Source organism: Dysidea avara, chromosome 13 (genome assembly GCF_963678975.1).
Source record: "Dysidea avara chromosome 13, odDysAvar1.4, whole genome shotgun sequence".
NCBI classification, from domain to species: domain Eukaryota; kingdom Metazoa; phylum Porifera; class Demospongiae; order Dictyoceratida; family Dysideidae; genus Dysidea; species Dysidea avara.
Window position 1 is genome coordinate 2,360,508 of NC_089284.1, and position 15,067 is coordinate 2,375,574.

At 37.3% G+C, this 15,067-nt stretch overlaps 2 protein-coding genes across 3 annotated transcripts in view; one reads left to right on the forward strand and one right to left on the reverse strand.

Annotated features, from left to right (window-relative positions):
- LOC136243581 (ubiquitin carboxyl-terminal hydrolase 32-like) overlaps nucleotides 1–8,391 on the forward strand; it is a 27,330-nt gene extending 18,939 nt beyond the window's left edge. For both annotated transcript variants that reach the window (XM_066035113.1, XM_066035114.1), the window contains 15 exons: nucleotides 66–169; nucleotides 1,244–1,313; nucleotides 1,360–1,419; nucleotides 1,501–1,615; nucleotides 1,842–1,993; nucleotides 2,042–2,169; nucleotides 2,556–3,021; nucleotides 4,833–4,993; nucleotides 5,110–5,193; nucleotides 6,006–6,126; nucleotides 6,536–6,651; nucleotides 6,773–6,845; nucleotides 6,899–7,483; nucleotides 7,539–7,631; nucleotides 8,014–8,391. In XM_066035113.1, coding sequence (XP_065891185.1) covers nucleotides 66–169; nucleotides 1,244–1,313; nucleotides 1,360–1,419; nucleotides 1,501–1,615; nucleotides 1,842–1,993; nucleotides 2,042–2,169; nucleotides 2,556–3,021; nucleotides 4,833–4,993; nucleotides 5,110–5,193; nucleotides 6,006–6,126; nucleotides 6,536–6,651; nucleotides 6,773–6,845; nucleotides 6,899–7,483; nucleotides 7,539–7,631; nucleotides 8,014–8,181 — 2,496 coding nt within the window. In that variant the 3' untranslated portion in view covers nucleotides 8,182–8,391. The remainder of the gene's footprint in view (nucleotides 1–65; nucleotides 170–1,243; nucleotides 1,314–1,359; nucleotides 1,420–1,500; nucleotides 1,616–1,841; nucleotides 1,994–2,041; nucleotides 2,170–2,555; nucleotides 3,022–4,832; nucleotides 4,994–5,109; nucleotides 5,194–6,005; nucleotides 6,127–6,535; nucleotides 6,652–6,772; nucleotides 6,846–6,898; nucleotides 7,484–7,538; nucleotides 7,632–8,013) is intronic.
- On the reverse strand, nucleotides 8,292–10,175 carry LOC136243582 (protein ANKUB1-like). The gene has a single exon (XM_066035115.1). The coding sequence runs from the start codon at nucleotides 10,155–10,157 to the stop codon at nucleotides 8,523–8,525; it is 1,635 nt and encodes a 544-aa protein (XP_065891187.1). The 5' UTR covers nucleotides 10,158–10,175; the 3' UTR covers nucleotides 8,292–8,522.
- Nucleotides 10,176–15,067: the final 4,892 nt, after the last annotated feature.

Sequence of the window (15,067 nt, forward strand, 5' to 3'; positions counted from 1 at the left end):
TGGCCTGGCCCCCTCACTCTTTATTGCACTATATTATGACAATTGTTTATTGGATTTCTTTACAGTGGACTATAGGAAGATATGCTCCTCAGTTTAATGGATTCCAACAGCAAGATGCTCAGGAACTCTTAAATTTCTTGCTGGATGGTCTACATGAAGATCTTAACAGGTTTGCACTTTGCTGTGAAGAGTATCATATGAAGCAAAGGGTACTTACATACAAATCACTACCTTACACATATAGACAGCGGTTCCCTTTGAGTTTGTAGCCTTGGTTGTCAGACAATAGTTTTCAGCAGTTAAGCTCACCTTTCCTAAGTTAACATAACTGCATAATAGATGCACAGTGGTCTGGGAAGAATAATTGTTACAGATGTGTCTGGTTAGCACTGATATAATACAGTTTGTAATGAAGCTGAATTTTGCAAGTACAGGGAAAAATTTGTTACTTGGGGATTAAATGTCCACTAGATGTGGGCAACCTCATAACTTTTTATTTCTGCGATCCCTGTTCCAACTTAAAATTCTTAATTTTTGTATATCTGGTGAACTCACGCATACCACATCAAAAGAAAGACCTGATGTTTCATCTGAACGTGTGCATCAATTACTGAAAAAGTGGCATAATATAGCCATTACGCTTTGTGTTTTGAGTCTGTTACATAGTGTTACAAATGAAGAAAATTATGAGAGGTGTAACTGCAATCAATCCAGTCACTACGGAAAATACAGACAAAACATAGGAAAGCCATCATGTGCTACCGCATATCAACACCTTGTGCTTTCAGTGAAAAGAAATTGAAATTGGAGTAAATCCATAGTGTGTACATTTTATGTACTGAGTATGTCTTTTAGGCTGAAGTGATGTCTAACAGTGAAAAAAATCCAGCCCATAGCCTTAGTCGTTGTTGAGTTACATTTATCTGAAGGCTCAGACAGGCAGGCGGTTAGTCAGTCAGTAGAAAATTTACTATTTTTAAAATCCATAGCAACTTATCAGAAGCACTTTTGGCTACTCTATAGACACTTTTGGGCTTGATTCTACTTAACCAATACTGCCAAGGTGCCGTGAAGGTATTGTGAGGCTGGTTTTAGGGTGATATTTTTTGTGAGAAAGTGAAAACATTAATGATTCCTGTTATTACTGTTACTGTATGATGATTCGCTCCATCGTTTGGCAATTCTGAATTTCTAGATTATTAGAGATGAAGGCATGATGTGAGGTTGTTCTGTTGTTTTGTAGAATCATAAAGAAGCCATACCGAGAGCTACAAGACAGTAATGGCCGACCTGATGAAATTGTAGCCAATGAGGTGAGTTATACAATAAAATTTAAATTCTTTGTTACCTTGGTAACAGGCATGGGACTATCATTTGGAAAGAAACAATTCTATTGTAGTAGATTTATTTCAAGGCCAGGTACAGTATTTATCACCATTTGTAATATGATAATATACCACCATTGCAAATGCGTACTATTGACTATCTTTTTACCATTAGTTGAAGTCAAAAGTACGCTGTCTCACTTGTGGATACACAAGTGTCAAGTTTGATCCATTCACGTTCCTCTCCCTACCACTGCCAGTGGAGAGCAAAGTCAACCTGGAAGTGATTGGTAAGTGGTGTCTTAACCTGTAGCTATCATATCTACTTGCTGTATACGTAGTTCAGTACTAGAAACATTTGCTCGCTGTGAGCCTAGTTTTGCAGTGACGGTAATGAAAATATTCTGTACAAACCCATATAGAACCAAAGTAGGATTACTGCTGCAAAGACACATACAATCAGATTAAAGTGTACAGAGTCATTGAGGTTGTATTGTTGTTTTGGTTTTGCTGCAGTTGTTCGGCTGGATGGCACTACTCCAGTACGGTACTCATTACGAGAAGAGATGGACCACAAATATCTCAACTTGAAGAAGTCATTGTCTGAACTGAGTGGCATCCCTGTACACTGTTTGCAACTGTGTGAAGTGATGGCGGCTTACGTTAGGGTATGTTGCTGCCTGACTGATAAAAATTCCTATTGTCTATTTGTTTAGACTTGGCTCAGAGACACAACCAAGATATCTTCAGCTATTTTTGGTGGATCATTGTATGCATATGAAGTGCCTGAACCACCTGCCCCCCAACCTGTGAGCAGGATGGATAGTCCAGATACTTTTGCAAGGTATATGCAGCTTTCCCTCCACTCCTTGTACAGCAGTTTTATTATATACTTCTTGCAGTTTCGTACGAAATGTTGTATGAGTGTTTTTATACGTGATTTATCTGGTACTGCAATGCTGGTGGGTACCAAAATTATGCCTCAGGCTGCTGTACATGTGACAATTCTCATTGGTAGGGAGCACTCCAAGAACAGCCAATTATGGCACCAATGCACAACCACACTACATATTTTGTACGAAATTGCAAGAAGTGCTGAAGCTGCTGTAGTACAATAATATCTGGTAACTCAAGAACATGTATTATTACAGTATAGTAAACTGTAGTGAGGTGGTCACTGTAGAAATCAGACCAACAACTTACAGTGATTGACATTTCTCTGGTTTTTAGGATGCAGAAATTAAAAGAACTAAATGCCAAGACAGAAGATATCGGACCTACAATTACTGTAGAGACTGACACACAAGAAGTTACCGCTCCTAGTGGATCACATGATGCTGCTGACGAAGTCTCACATGATGCCATATCCAGCTCACCTGATCACCAAGGGAGTAGCTCACATGATCCCCAACAGAGCTCACATGATGTAGAAGAGGGTGATGTAAAGCCAATAGACAATGGTGAAGAAGGAGAACACAAAACAGAAACACAAGAGGACAAAACTAATTCTGAAGCACAAGGCGAAAGAAGGAAAGAAGACACTGCAGCTACCACTGAAGAAAAGGCCAAGACTTCAGGGGATCAACAAATTACAACAGGAGGAGGACAGGAGAAGTCATCCCAAGCACCGTTCGCTGCTGTACCATCTACTTCTATTGGAAGTGGATTATATGTGGTAGCAATGCATAGGAAAATGGTTAGTGCACTTAACAGCATTATTAGATGTTGTGTTTGCACCGCCTACATCAAACTATTATTGTCTTATAGTAACAGTTACTGCTGTGTAATAGGGGAGCTCACAAGTAAATAACTTAACCCTTAAACCCACAAAGAACTTTTGGGTAATGCGTGTTAACACAGAATGGGCACACATGCTTAATTCTTGTAGCCTAAGACTCCACATTGATTGAAAGGCTGTTCATTGGGCTGCTTGTTGAAGGTTAAATGAACACTAACTACAGTGGCTTACTTGATACGAAGCGTTGAACAACAGCAAGTCGCATCTCTGTGTTTCAAAGTTCTTGGCATGTGTTTAATTTCAATTGTAGGTTTACTCATGTGACTTATATTTGGCCTGATAAAGGTGAAGTGATCAGAACTTGTTGCAAGGTGATATAGATCAACCACCATGAAGTTATGTAAAGGGTTTGCACGTTTCCTTACTGAAAGGTTATTTACACGGCTAGTTTTGACCTCACCATTTAGCATTAGGGTAAAACCCTACGGGGCCATTTTAACCCTTGTTACATCACAAGTATAGAATGATGTAAATTGCATATCCATAGGATAGATGCTTCAAAAGTTACAGTGCTTTGTGCAAGGTACCCGTATTTATCAAACAGTACAGTAGCACCATTTAAGTAGGGAATGCCCCAAAAATTTTGCGTGCTATCTAAAATTCTGCCTTTGAAAATTGTCCTAGAGACATCTTACACTACAAAAATCACCTTTACGGAATAGTACAAGTCCATATAATATATAACAAAACACTTACAGGTGGCCGGATAAAGAATTTTTAAAAATTGCCAAAATTCGAATTTTAGTCTCACTGCCTGATTGACTGACGCAGTTGCAAGGCTAGAGCCCAAATGAAGCAGCACACGGCCACCATTTTGCACCACAATCACCAGTGGGATGTGCCTTTTGGGGTTCTGGCGAGTGTAGGCCCTCTGCGCCTAGTCTTTTCTTTTAGGCTGTTTGTCTTCTTCATCCAACGAAACCATATCATATCAAGGCATTAATTTTCCGTATTAACACTTTCTTTCAGCAGCATATTTAGACGCTACAGAATTATTTCAGAACTGCATTTCAGAAGTGCTTCAGTACCAGCGCTACTAATATGCAAGCTAGATATCTGCAACTTTACAATTGGGATCCCGTTCGCGATAGGTTCGCGATCACACCCATCTAGGTGGACTAATAGTGATAGAGTATGGAGACCACACCTCTAAACTATCTAGCTATTTGCTTAACAGTAAACAAGATGATCTCACCCCTTATTGGTCTAGTTAGCTGCACACCCCTTGGCTGACTAGAGATACTCTAATACAACGGTCATGTGTGATATTCTAATAGAACAGTCACAAGTTACACTGTAGCTACCTGTGCTACAACAAAACTAAACAAACTAGTTTATTATTAATTTAAAAATGATGTAAGGATTTATGCAATAAAAGGTAGTGAAACAAGAGATGAATGATGGTATTACAGCATAGCTCAGTGGGAAACTCCCTACTTTGGCATTATAGCTAATGTGCCAAAGTAGGGACTTTCCCACCGAGCTATGCTGTAATACCATCATTCATCTCTTGTTTCACTACTTTTATTGCATAGATTCCTACTTCATTTTTAAATTAAAAATACTAGTTATATATAAATACCCAGTTTTCTGGACTATGCTGGTTTAATGGTTAACCCACTATACTAAACTTTTCCCATAGACTTTAAACATAATGTACATGAGGCATGTTGTTAAGATGACTGTGTTTGTGTTAATACTTCATGTAGCTTGACTCCGAGAGCTCCTATATGGTTGCAATACACAAATTACGTCCCAACCTGTTTGGCATCCCTGTCATCGTCCCATGTGCAACAAGCTCTACACACTATAACCTCTACAAGGAGGTGTGGAGACAGATAAAGAGACTGGTCGTTCCCAAACTTGTAAAGTACGTAAGATTCCTAGTGTATTTAGATAAATACAGTGGTACTGCCCAGCTAGTATGATGCACTTCTGTTCTTTCTACAATATGTTTTGTTTATTATCCCTGCTATTTTACTATAGGTCAACTGATGAGCCTGAATTTCCCTTCACACTGAAGATGGTCGCCAGAGATGGCTTGTCTTGTTCACAGTGTCCATGGTACAGGTAAGGTAATGATACATGTCAGGTTTGGTATTTCCAACTCCAGTATTTACTGTATACCTAAGTATTGGTAGGAACAAAATGTTTGCTGTGTTTGCTGTCAGAGTTGAGGTAGTTACTTCAGAAAAGTAACTAGGTACTAGTTACTAGTTACTTTTATCCCCATGTAACTTGGTTACAGTTATAGTAAGTATCTAGTTACTAGTTACTTTCATAAATAAGTTTATTAACTTTTGTAACATGATTATTTTGCCCAGAGCAAAGGAGAAGAGAATTATATATAATAATTATATGCACGCTTTCTGAAAATAACAATTCTGTAGCCATTTCGGCTCAGTTTCAACTGTTATGTCTATCTGAATCATGAAGAAAAGTACACAGACAGTGTTTACTTAATGTGGCTATAGCACAAAAATTGAAGTGCTCTTGTTTTTAAAGCATAATTACCTATAGTTACTATTGTAACTTAGTTACTTGTCAGGCAGTTGTAACTAGTTACAAAGCAAGTAACTAGTTATATTACTAGTTACTTGGTAAAGTAACTAGTTATATTACTAGTTACTTGGTAAAGTAACTAGTTATATTACTAGTTACTTGGTAAAGTAACTAGTTATGTAACTTAGTTACAAAGTAACTAGTTATGTAACTTAGTTACAAAGTAACTAGTTATGTAACTTAGTTACAAAGTAACTAGTTACCCCCAACTCTGTTTGCTGTTACTAAATCCCTCTCAGTTACAAGCCTAGACAAACCATACTCCTCCATTCTAGTATGGTGCACTGTTGTTTTGCATTGTGTGTGTGTGTTGTGTGCAGATTCTGCAGAGGCTGTTTGCTGACATGCAACGATACAGTGTTTGCTAGCAAGTGCGACTATCTCGCCATTGACTGGGATCCTACTGTCAGACACATTCGCTACCAATCTGCCCTTGAACGTGTAAGTATATCATTGGATAAATGACTGTTCTATACACCTTGTACATACCTACATTACCTGCACATGAATGATACTAGGCCATGGATGATTTTAAGTATTCTCCAATATATTGTACATTTTAGTAAACACAAACTGTAGAAGGATTGAGACTGAATTAATTTTAATGCATCAGTTACTCCACCATCAATTTCTCTGAAGATCCAAAACAGAATAATTCAATAAGAAATTTAAAATCTCATTAGTTGGGTTTTAAAGTTCCCTTTGGACATATTTTTCTTAGCCTAACTGTACATCCCTGCAAAACTAAAGAACTTTGTGCTTATTGCTCCTTGTGTCATTCTTTACAAGTACAACAATCCTCACAAGTTGTAGCATGCTAGTACAACATGGATTGCGTATTGTTTTGTAGCCAATAGATCATGAAAGCATCAAACAAGCCAGGGAGGTTGTTGAGAAGCCCATCGACCTCTATGACTGTCTGAATGCATTCACAAAAGAGGAGAAACTAGGAGAAAATGAAACATGGTAAGATTTACCTCCTTCCCATGGTAGTTGATATGTATGAGACTGGCCTGGTATGTTTTGTTGTCAGCTCAACCAGGGAACTCGTGTTATACTGTTAGTCACCATGTATATGTTCTTATAGGATGTGTAAAAGATGTCAGAAACATCAACAAGTTGGTAAACGGCTTGAAATATGGAGACTTCCGCCAGTACTGGTCAGTTATAAATTTGTGTTGTGTATTTCATAAGTGAAGTGTTCATTGTGTAGATTGTGCATCTAAAGAGATTTCAGTTTGTCAACAACCAGTGGACCAAGTCACAGCAATACGTCAATTTCTCTGATACGTTTAACCCACTAGCATATCGGGACTGTCCAGAATATAATTCTACTGAATCTTACCATGGTTCCCAGTGTAGCACACCAAGCATATCAAAATGTGCTACACCAACGATATTACCATCTCGTGGATCAACTGGTAGTATGTGTAACTTGTTAATTCAGAATGAAGGAAATAGTGCTTGCTCAACGTTGTCAAGAGAAATGAATTTGGAAGACAGTGCAGGAGATGAACAGTTGGTGTTAAATGCTGCTGCAGAGAATCTAAATTTTAACTCTGAGGACAATAATTACACAGAGGGGCAGCTTGCTATGGATGGTACAGAAGCACAAGATGAAAGTGAAGAAGTACCACCACTACCAGTAGCAGCTGGCAGTGATACAGTATTTACAAGTGGTGGCAGTGATTCTGATCTTCCACAGAATGGAGAGATTGCAGCAGAAATTGCTTCAGCAAAAGCCATTTCAGTTGCTAGACTGAACTCACCAATCACTTACAACCTTTATGCTATAGCAGTGAGTACACACACACAATGATTGTAGCATACTTTACAGTAACCTGTTTGTATAGAGTCACACAGGTGTACTCGGAGGAGGTCATTATATATCCTATGCTAAGAACCCTAATGGTCAATGGTATTACTACAATGATAGCTCTTGTAAGGTAAGTAAGTGTGTAACTCAACGTCCATTGACACTACTACTTAATTTTTGTAGTCTGCAACACATGTAGATCATGTGCAGTCTTGGTCATGTACTCTTCTATGATGTAGCACTAAAAATCACATGCAAACTACAGGGCACCATTTAGAAGGCAAAACAGTTTTTGCAATAAAATTCTCTATGCATTTTTCTTTTTTTTTTCTTTTTTTTTGCCTGGGCTATAAAAATATAGCTTCACCAAATCCTAGGCCATAAGCTGCAAGAGACTCGCATTTCAAGATCACACATGTATAGTCTGTTTACATTACTTCTCCGTGTACGTGCACACACATCACATCTCTATAAACTAAAAGTATATTATTACATGGCTTGCTGATGCACAGGTAACTACTCAAGATAAGGTGTTAGGAGATTCCCCTTATCTGCTGTTTTATGAGAGGCAAAATCTTGACCATGAGAAGTTCTTCTCAAAGGTCACTAAGGGAGCTAAGAACGATGAGGATTCTGACAGTGAAGAAGGAACTGATGATGACAGATGTGTCGTGCAGTAGTCTAGCATTTTAATTATAGAATTTCTCTAAATTTAATTAAATTTGTTTCATTTTGTAATGCATAGTAAAATTAATTACATATACGTATATTGTACATGAGTGATAGTGTGTTTTCTTTTTTTTTTGTACTATATACTAGTCTAAGGGTTTGTATTTCTCAAATACAACTATTTATAAAAACTAAATTTAAAAAAAGTTTAAGTAAGAGTGTGTATATACGCATGTTGTATTTGACCTTGCTATGTAGTTTATAGTTCTTTATCATCAGCTTCAGCTATAGTAAAAGTTGTGTAGATACGTTAAATGCTGTATAATGTCTTTGATATTGCAATAATTGTAAATTAACCAAGGGTCACATTTTGAAATTTGGTGGTGGCTATTCTTGGCTGCATAACGTTACTTTTCCCCAGTGATACGGCCACTTGTAACTGTCGCATCCATGATCTTTTGTGGCAGCTCATGTTGGCAGTCTCCATGCACCGCAATGCCAAGGAAAACAAGGGCTCATTTAAGGCATGTTTTCTGTAAAGCCAGTCACTGTTCTCTTTTTCAAACAAAAACTGGTCATATTTTTTAACTCTAATAGTGGGGGCAGCCCCACTTCTATCGAGAGGTGAAGTTGAATCCTCTCTTAATGGTGGAAGGTTGGCTAAATACTCACTATCATCATCCAGTGAGCTTACGGTGGAAACACTTTCTGCAGATGTACAACTAAGTGTAGGGCTAGAAAATGATGAGCTTCTGCTGGTTAGTGGTGAGGAGGAAATTGATGGTAGTCTGAGGCTGGAAGGTGATGTTCTGTCAACATTACTTAAAGATGAAACTATGTTTGGTTTAGAATCAGCAGATGTAAGTGATTTACTGTGGAATTTCTGTTTGTTTATTTGCACATTGTTTCTTTGAGGACTTCCCATCCGGTTGTCATGGATCCCATCTATAAACATACCTCTCTTTGTGAAAGCACTGAGTCTCATTTTTCTGTGGTGCTTGTTCAGTTTGAAAGGCTTTATTCTTCCACTGGCAATCCTCCTCCAATAAATCAACCGCACTATCAACTTCCAGGTGTAGCTGTACTTAGTAAACTGTGTAGATCTAGTCCGTAATTTGACCATCCTCATGTACTCTGCACATTTGTGGTGTCCATACATTATTGCAATGTCTATCAAACTTTTTGCTTCAGAATTTACATTCAGGAGCAGATCTGGTTTATCTTCCAAGAAGAGTCGCACCACATCAAGGTTGCCTTTGGCTACTGCATGAAAGATCGGTGTCACCAACTCAGGATGAGGTTTCTGCAGAAGTTCACACCATGATTTACTGGGATGCACTCCAACTGGTCTATTACATGATACACCTAGTTGGAGCAGATGTGATGCCATGTCCACATGATTGTGATGTGCTGCAATGAACATGGCTACCCTCTGTTGGTACTTACATACAAGTCTATCCCTTTCCATACAGTTGGCCAACTGCTTCATTCTACCCTCTGTAGCACACCAGAGAAACTTGTTCCATCCTTTCCAAGATGCTAAGACAATGGTAGCTGGTGCATAAATGTTGAACTCACTTAGTAACTGGGTATCATACATCTTTTGATTGCTAAAATACAAAGTGAACAAGCTAATGGGGAAGCCTAGACAGTACTGTATCTCACACTTGAGGTCATAGACAGTATTAGCTTGATAAAACTCCTCTAAAATTGAATGCCTTTTGCCAGAATACTCTAACTCTAGTTCAATATCTATTTTATTCTTACAGAAGGAGCAGTGGATCACTGAGCCAGATGGAATTGAACAGGCAAGTTTAGACAATACCCAGTTATCTTGCAGTTCTGTGTTACCATGATGGAGGACTAGTTTTTCACCAGTGTCACAGCCAATCTTTTCTCTTAGCAATTTCTTAATCCACCTCACATCTTCATCAGGAGGTACATCCAATTTGAAATGCTTAGTCTCATAATACACAATATATCTCATTTTAAAACTGAGCACTGTTCACACTTTACATGGAACTATGCGCATATATATGATCAGACCAATATATATAGCTAACCATTTGTTTATTTATTGTGGTAACTATTACACTGCCCATTTGTAGGAGTGGTAATGTGGTATATACATTCCAAGTAACTGTCAATTACCAACTTCACAAGTACTTGTAAATGCCTCCAGTAAATGTGACCTGATTTTTGGAAACCAATTGCAACCATTTCGGCATGCAGATTTTAAAAATAATGATGTCAGCACAAGATGGTCACAATGGCTGGCTAACAATTTTTAGGCTAGCTTTGCCTCATATCTACCTCCTAGAGTTAAAGTTCTATGGGTTCAGTGTAAGTCTGTACAGTGCTCTTGTGGCCTTGCCAACTTAAAGACTATATATTCTATGGAAGATATCCTATATTTTTTGAAGAGAACTTGGAAGAAGGACCCAGCTTGTTCATAAACATGATTGCTGAACAAACTACTGAACTTCCTGCATTCCTCTTACGGAACAAAATGTTGAGGGTCTCTGGAATTCTGTACAAAAAATGTACATCATAGGAGTCAAAATCAAATTAACTGTAGCAGAAATCAGCATGATTAAATCCTGTTTCACTTCCTAATTTTAACATCAACAAACACAATTACAATTTCAAATACATGTACATTATTATAATTAGGCATATCATTATAAAAGTTCTGTAATGAATAGTCTAACAACTAAAACAATGTTGCAATCTCTCCATTTTGTGGAAGAGATCAGTATCACTTGTAAACACTGCATGTGTCACTGACACTGGCACTACTTCACTTTTGTCTTATGCTTCCATAACATACTCTTCTCTGTTTGATACAGATAACTTTTAGATTCTCTGCAGTAGCATTTAACACCAACTATTTATTTTACTAAATTTCAAATTTGTTCCTCTTGACAATGTTGAGTAAGCACACCGTTCCCTCAGTTGATCCGTAAGATGGTAATATCACTGGTGTAACACATTTTGAAATGCTTCGTGTGCTACACTGTTTGGTGGAATGTTGTGGTCTGAGAGAACTAAGACTTGGTCCATTAGTTGTTGATAAACTGAAATTTCTTTACATGATCATGAAAAACCTATGAAAATGACTAATGAAACACACGCACACAAGTTTCAGTTGTAACTGACCAATACTACAGTGGAAGTCTCCATTTACTAACTTTCTGACACCTTTTACACATCCTGTAAGAACATTTTATACATGGTGACTAAGCAATGTAACACAAGTTCTCAGGTTTAGGATATTAAAGAAGTACTACGCTTATACTTCAGCTAATGATCTCCATTGCTAAGCGATGGAGTTTTAGTTGTACTAATGCCAACGAGCTTTGACGGTCAATCTCCTGGTCTGTTTGATGCCTTCATGATCTACTAAATTTTGAGGGATTCAGATTTCACGGTTGCTTAACTGTCCGCAACATTTTCATCCACGAAAATTAATGATTATCAGTGCTTGCTCTATGCTGGGTAACTTGTGTGAAAAATGGGAAAAGCAAACTATGAAAAATTTGAATGTAGATCTGCACAATAATAAGCAGTCCATGGATGAATGTCGAGAGGAACAAACAATGAGTACTTCAGTTTTTGGGAGGAAAAGCTAAGAAATGTGCTACATATCCCAAGTACATGTATATGCGCAAAGAGCTAGGTGGTACTTTTCCACACTAGGAAAGAACTAGATACCCAAAATTTAATAATTATTATGATTCCTTGTATTTCTATACTTTTGTTTTGAGTCCTCACACATTCAGTGGCAGAATGGTAGTGATGGTAGGGTCCCACTCAATGGTGAGATAGTAACACTTGCTAGCAAAGACTGTATCGTTGCATGTCAGCAAACAGCCTCTGCAGAATCTGCACATGACACACACAGCATATAAATCAACAGTCTATCATCAGTTTACAAAACTAATTGACTTGATGTGCACCCTTATGTAAAGGAGAGTATTCTACTCTTGTATACCCCAGTAGAAGGGTGTATCGTGGAAGTTACAATGAAACGACAAGGTGATGTGGTTCGTGACATATGAACTGCTGTAAAAGTACAAAAAATGTTGGCATTTTGCCACTCAGGAAAGCCATATTCTATGAATGGCCTGGCATCCTATGCAGTTGTCTAAGCCCACGCTTGTAGTGCAGTGAGAAATGCTGAAAGCTTGAGTAGTTCGGTTGCTAGCAATATTGTTAGGCACACATTCAATTGATATTATGTTCAATTAATGACATCATTAATACAAAGAGAAACAAGTGAACTTGGAAATGTTACATCATAACTTTGCAATATGCTCTTCTATAGGGGTAGGATACTCTCCTCAGCATGATTATATATTATGAACTCTTGTTAAAAATAACCACACAAAAACAGTGAAGCTGTGAAAAAATGATGTGGCCTTAAAAGCCTGGGTGAAAAATGTCGTAAAATCAAAGATGGCAGTTAAGAAATAGCTGCAATAATGTTAATACTAACAATGCACACACCCACTAATAACATTAACATCATTGCAGCCATTTCTTGGCTGCCACCTTTGATTTCACAACATTTTTCACCCAGGCTTTTTAAGACCACACCATTCTTGCTATTTTGTGTGGATTTCACTTCTTTTTCTACTTTATAAGGCCCCAAAACCAACCTATGGCTGACTTTGGCATTTCTTTTAACTCACATTTCTTCTTTTCTATATAGACACAATGATGATTATCGAAAACAGACTTACAAATGTATTGTATGTATTGCATGCTATATTTGGTAATATTATTGTATATTAATAATAGTAGGTTATTTCTTGCATGGTAATAATACTCTAATAGAGTGTACATTATTTTGAGGACTTCTAATAGAACATACACAGAATAATGTTCTAGAACAATCTTATACTTCTATTGGTAGATCTATGAAAATTATTTATGAGCAGATTTAAACTAGAGTTTTCATTTATAAAGTAGACATTATAAGTGAGGTGATCAGCCAAGATAGCAGTAGTTCAGTGGTGTGTAGCTATATTTAATTGCCTAACTTCTTGTTGTTTTGTATTTGTCATTTTTGTGTGTTATTCGTTTTTGTACTTGGTTTATCTTTGTGTGCTTTTATGTACTCTGGCATGGAAGAACGGCTATGCTGAATGTCATGAGTTTAAACTGACAAAAGTCAATCAATCAATCTAACCAAGAGCCGAATGATCATGAACCATTTCCTTAATGCTACAAGAGAATAAAAATGAAACAGTTGAAGTAGTATCTACTTATATATAGCAGTTTACCAGTAACAGACTATCTGGTAACAACAATTAACTGCCGGCATGTCCATAGCTACTTTATAGCTAGTGTATTTATTATTAGTATTAGTAATTACATGTTAAAGGCACAGCTAAAAATTACAGTGAAAAATAATCAATTAGCTACAAATCATAAATAAAAAATTAGTTACAAACATAAATCAATTGTTTCATGTTCATCTAAAAGAAACTTAAAACTACTGATTGTTGGAGCATTAATAACAGTATACAGTAAATTGTTCCAGTCATTTATGACTCGATTGCTGAAGAAACGTGATCTTGAACTACAGTTGGTGTGAGGCTTGAAAATCTTATAGTTGTGACCCTGGGTGATATCAGTTAATGCAGGTAAGAATGAGGGGTTGACATCAATTAAACCATGAAAAATTTGATAAACTAAAATCATGACCCCTCTCTTACGGTGATGATGGCAAACCAAGAGCCCTTAGCAGTTCCTCATAAGGTAAATTCCTTAAACTTGAGACCATGCGAGTGGCATGTCTTTGTACCTTTTCTACATAACTTGATCAGTAGAAAAGAAGGGACCCCAAACAGTGTTGGCACACTCCAGTATAGGGACTTGTATAGTAAGGGAAGCATGACAGTATCCAAATTAACAAATGACTTAATAATAATGGCCAGTAGATGATTTGCCTTGGCTACAACAAACGCAGTATGCTGGTGATTCAGAACTTCAACTCACCATCCACTAGCACTCTTAAATCTTTCTCATGATAAACAGTGCGTAAAGGTAATTATTCATAAAGTAAGAGTAATCATCAAAATGGCACCTGCCAACATGCATACTAAAATTCAGTAACCAGTTTGTAGACCATTGATAGAATGAATTTGTAAAAGTTGAATGTCAGTTGGATTGGAAATAGTATGGTAAAGTTTAGCGTTGTCAGCAAACTTGAGTTATCACAGTAATGATAATAATAATAGGCATTCCAGTATCCAAGATTTTTAAATAAAAAAATTCTCCGTATATTCCCCAATAGAACCCTGGCACAAAATAACAACTCGCATTTAACTTGGGATTGCTCCATAGTCCAAGCTCCAATAGGGATGAAAGTCACTATGGGGTTTGTTCACACGATGATCATCATGCAAATTTTAGTTTTGTAGTGTGCATTACATATAAGTAAGTTTTGTGTTGTTTTGTAATAGCCTTGTAATGTATGTAGAATACTTTAAAATGTACTGTCTGGTGGAAGGTAGTCACTGGTGCTTAGTTACTTCACTTGGGTTAGCGATTTTCAGCTCCAGAGTAATTTTCTGATGGCTGTGTCATCAGCTCGAAAAATACAAACCATTTCAAAGTCGGCATAACAATGCTGTAATTGAAACCACAACTCCACCTTAGGTATTGTTGCATCATTGTGGCACCTCCACTTTAGTTGTTTACCTTTATAAGTTGTTAACTTGATGTTTTTACTTACTTGAGATAGCCACCTGCCTATGGTATACGTACACCATTGTATTGAGAAGTGTGCAGTAGGTGAAACATATTTGCTCACCACAAAGCATACAAAGATCGCTGAGATCCAATAAGACCTGAAGTTACTCTCATTACATGTACAAACTTGTAGCT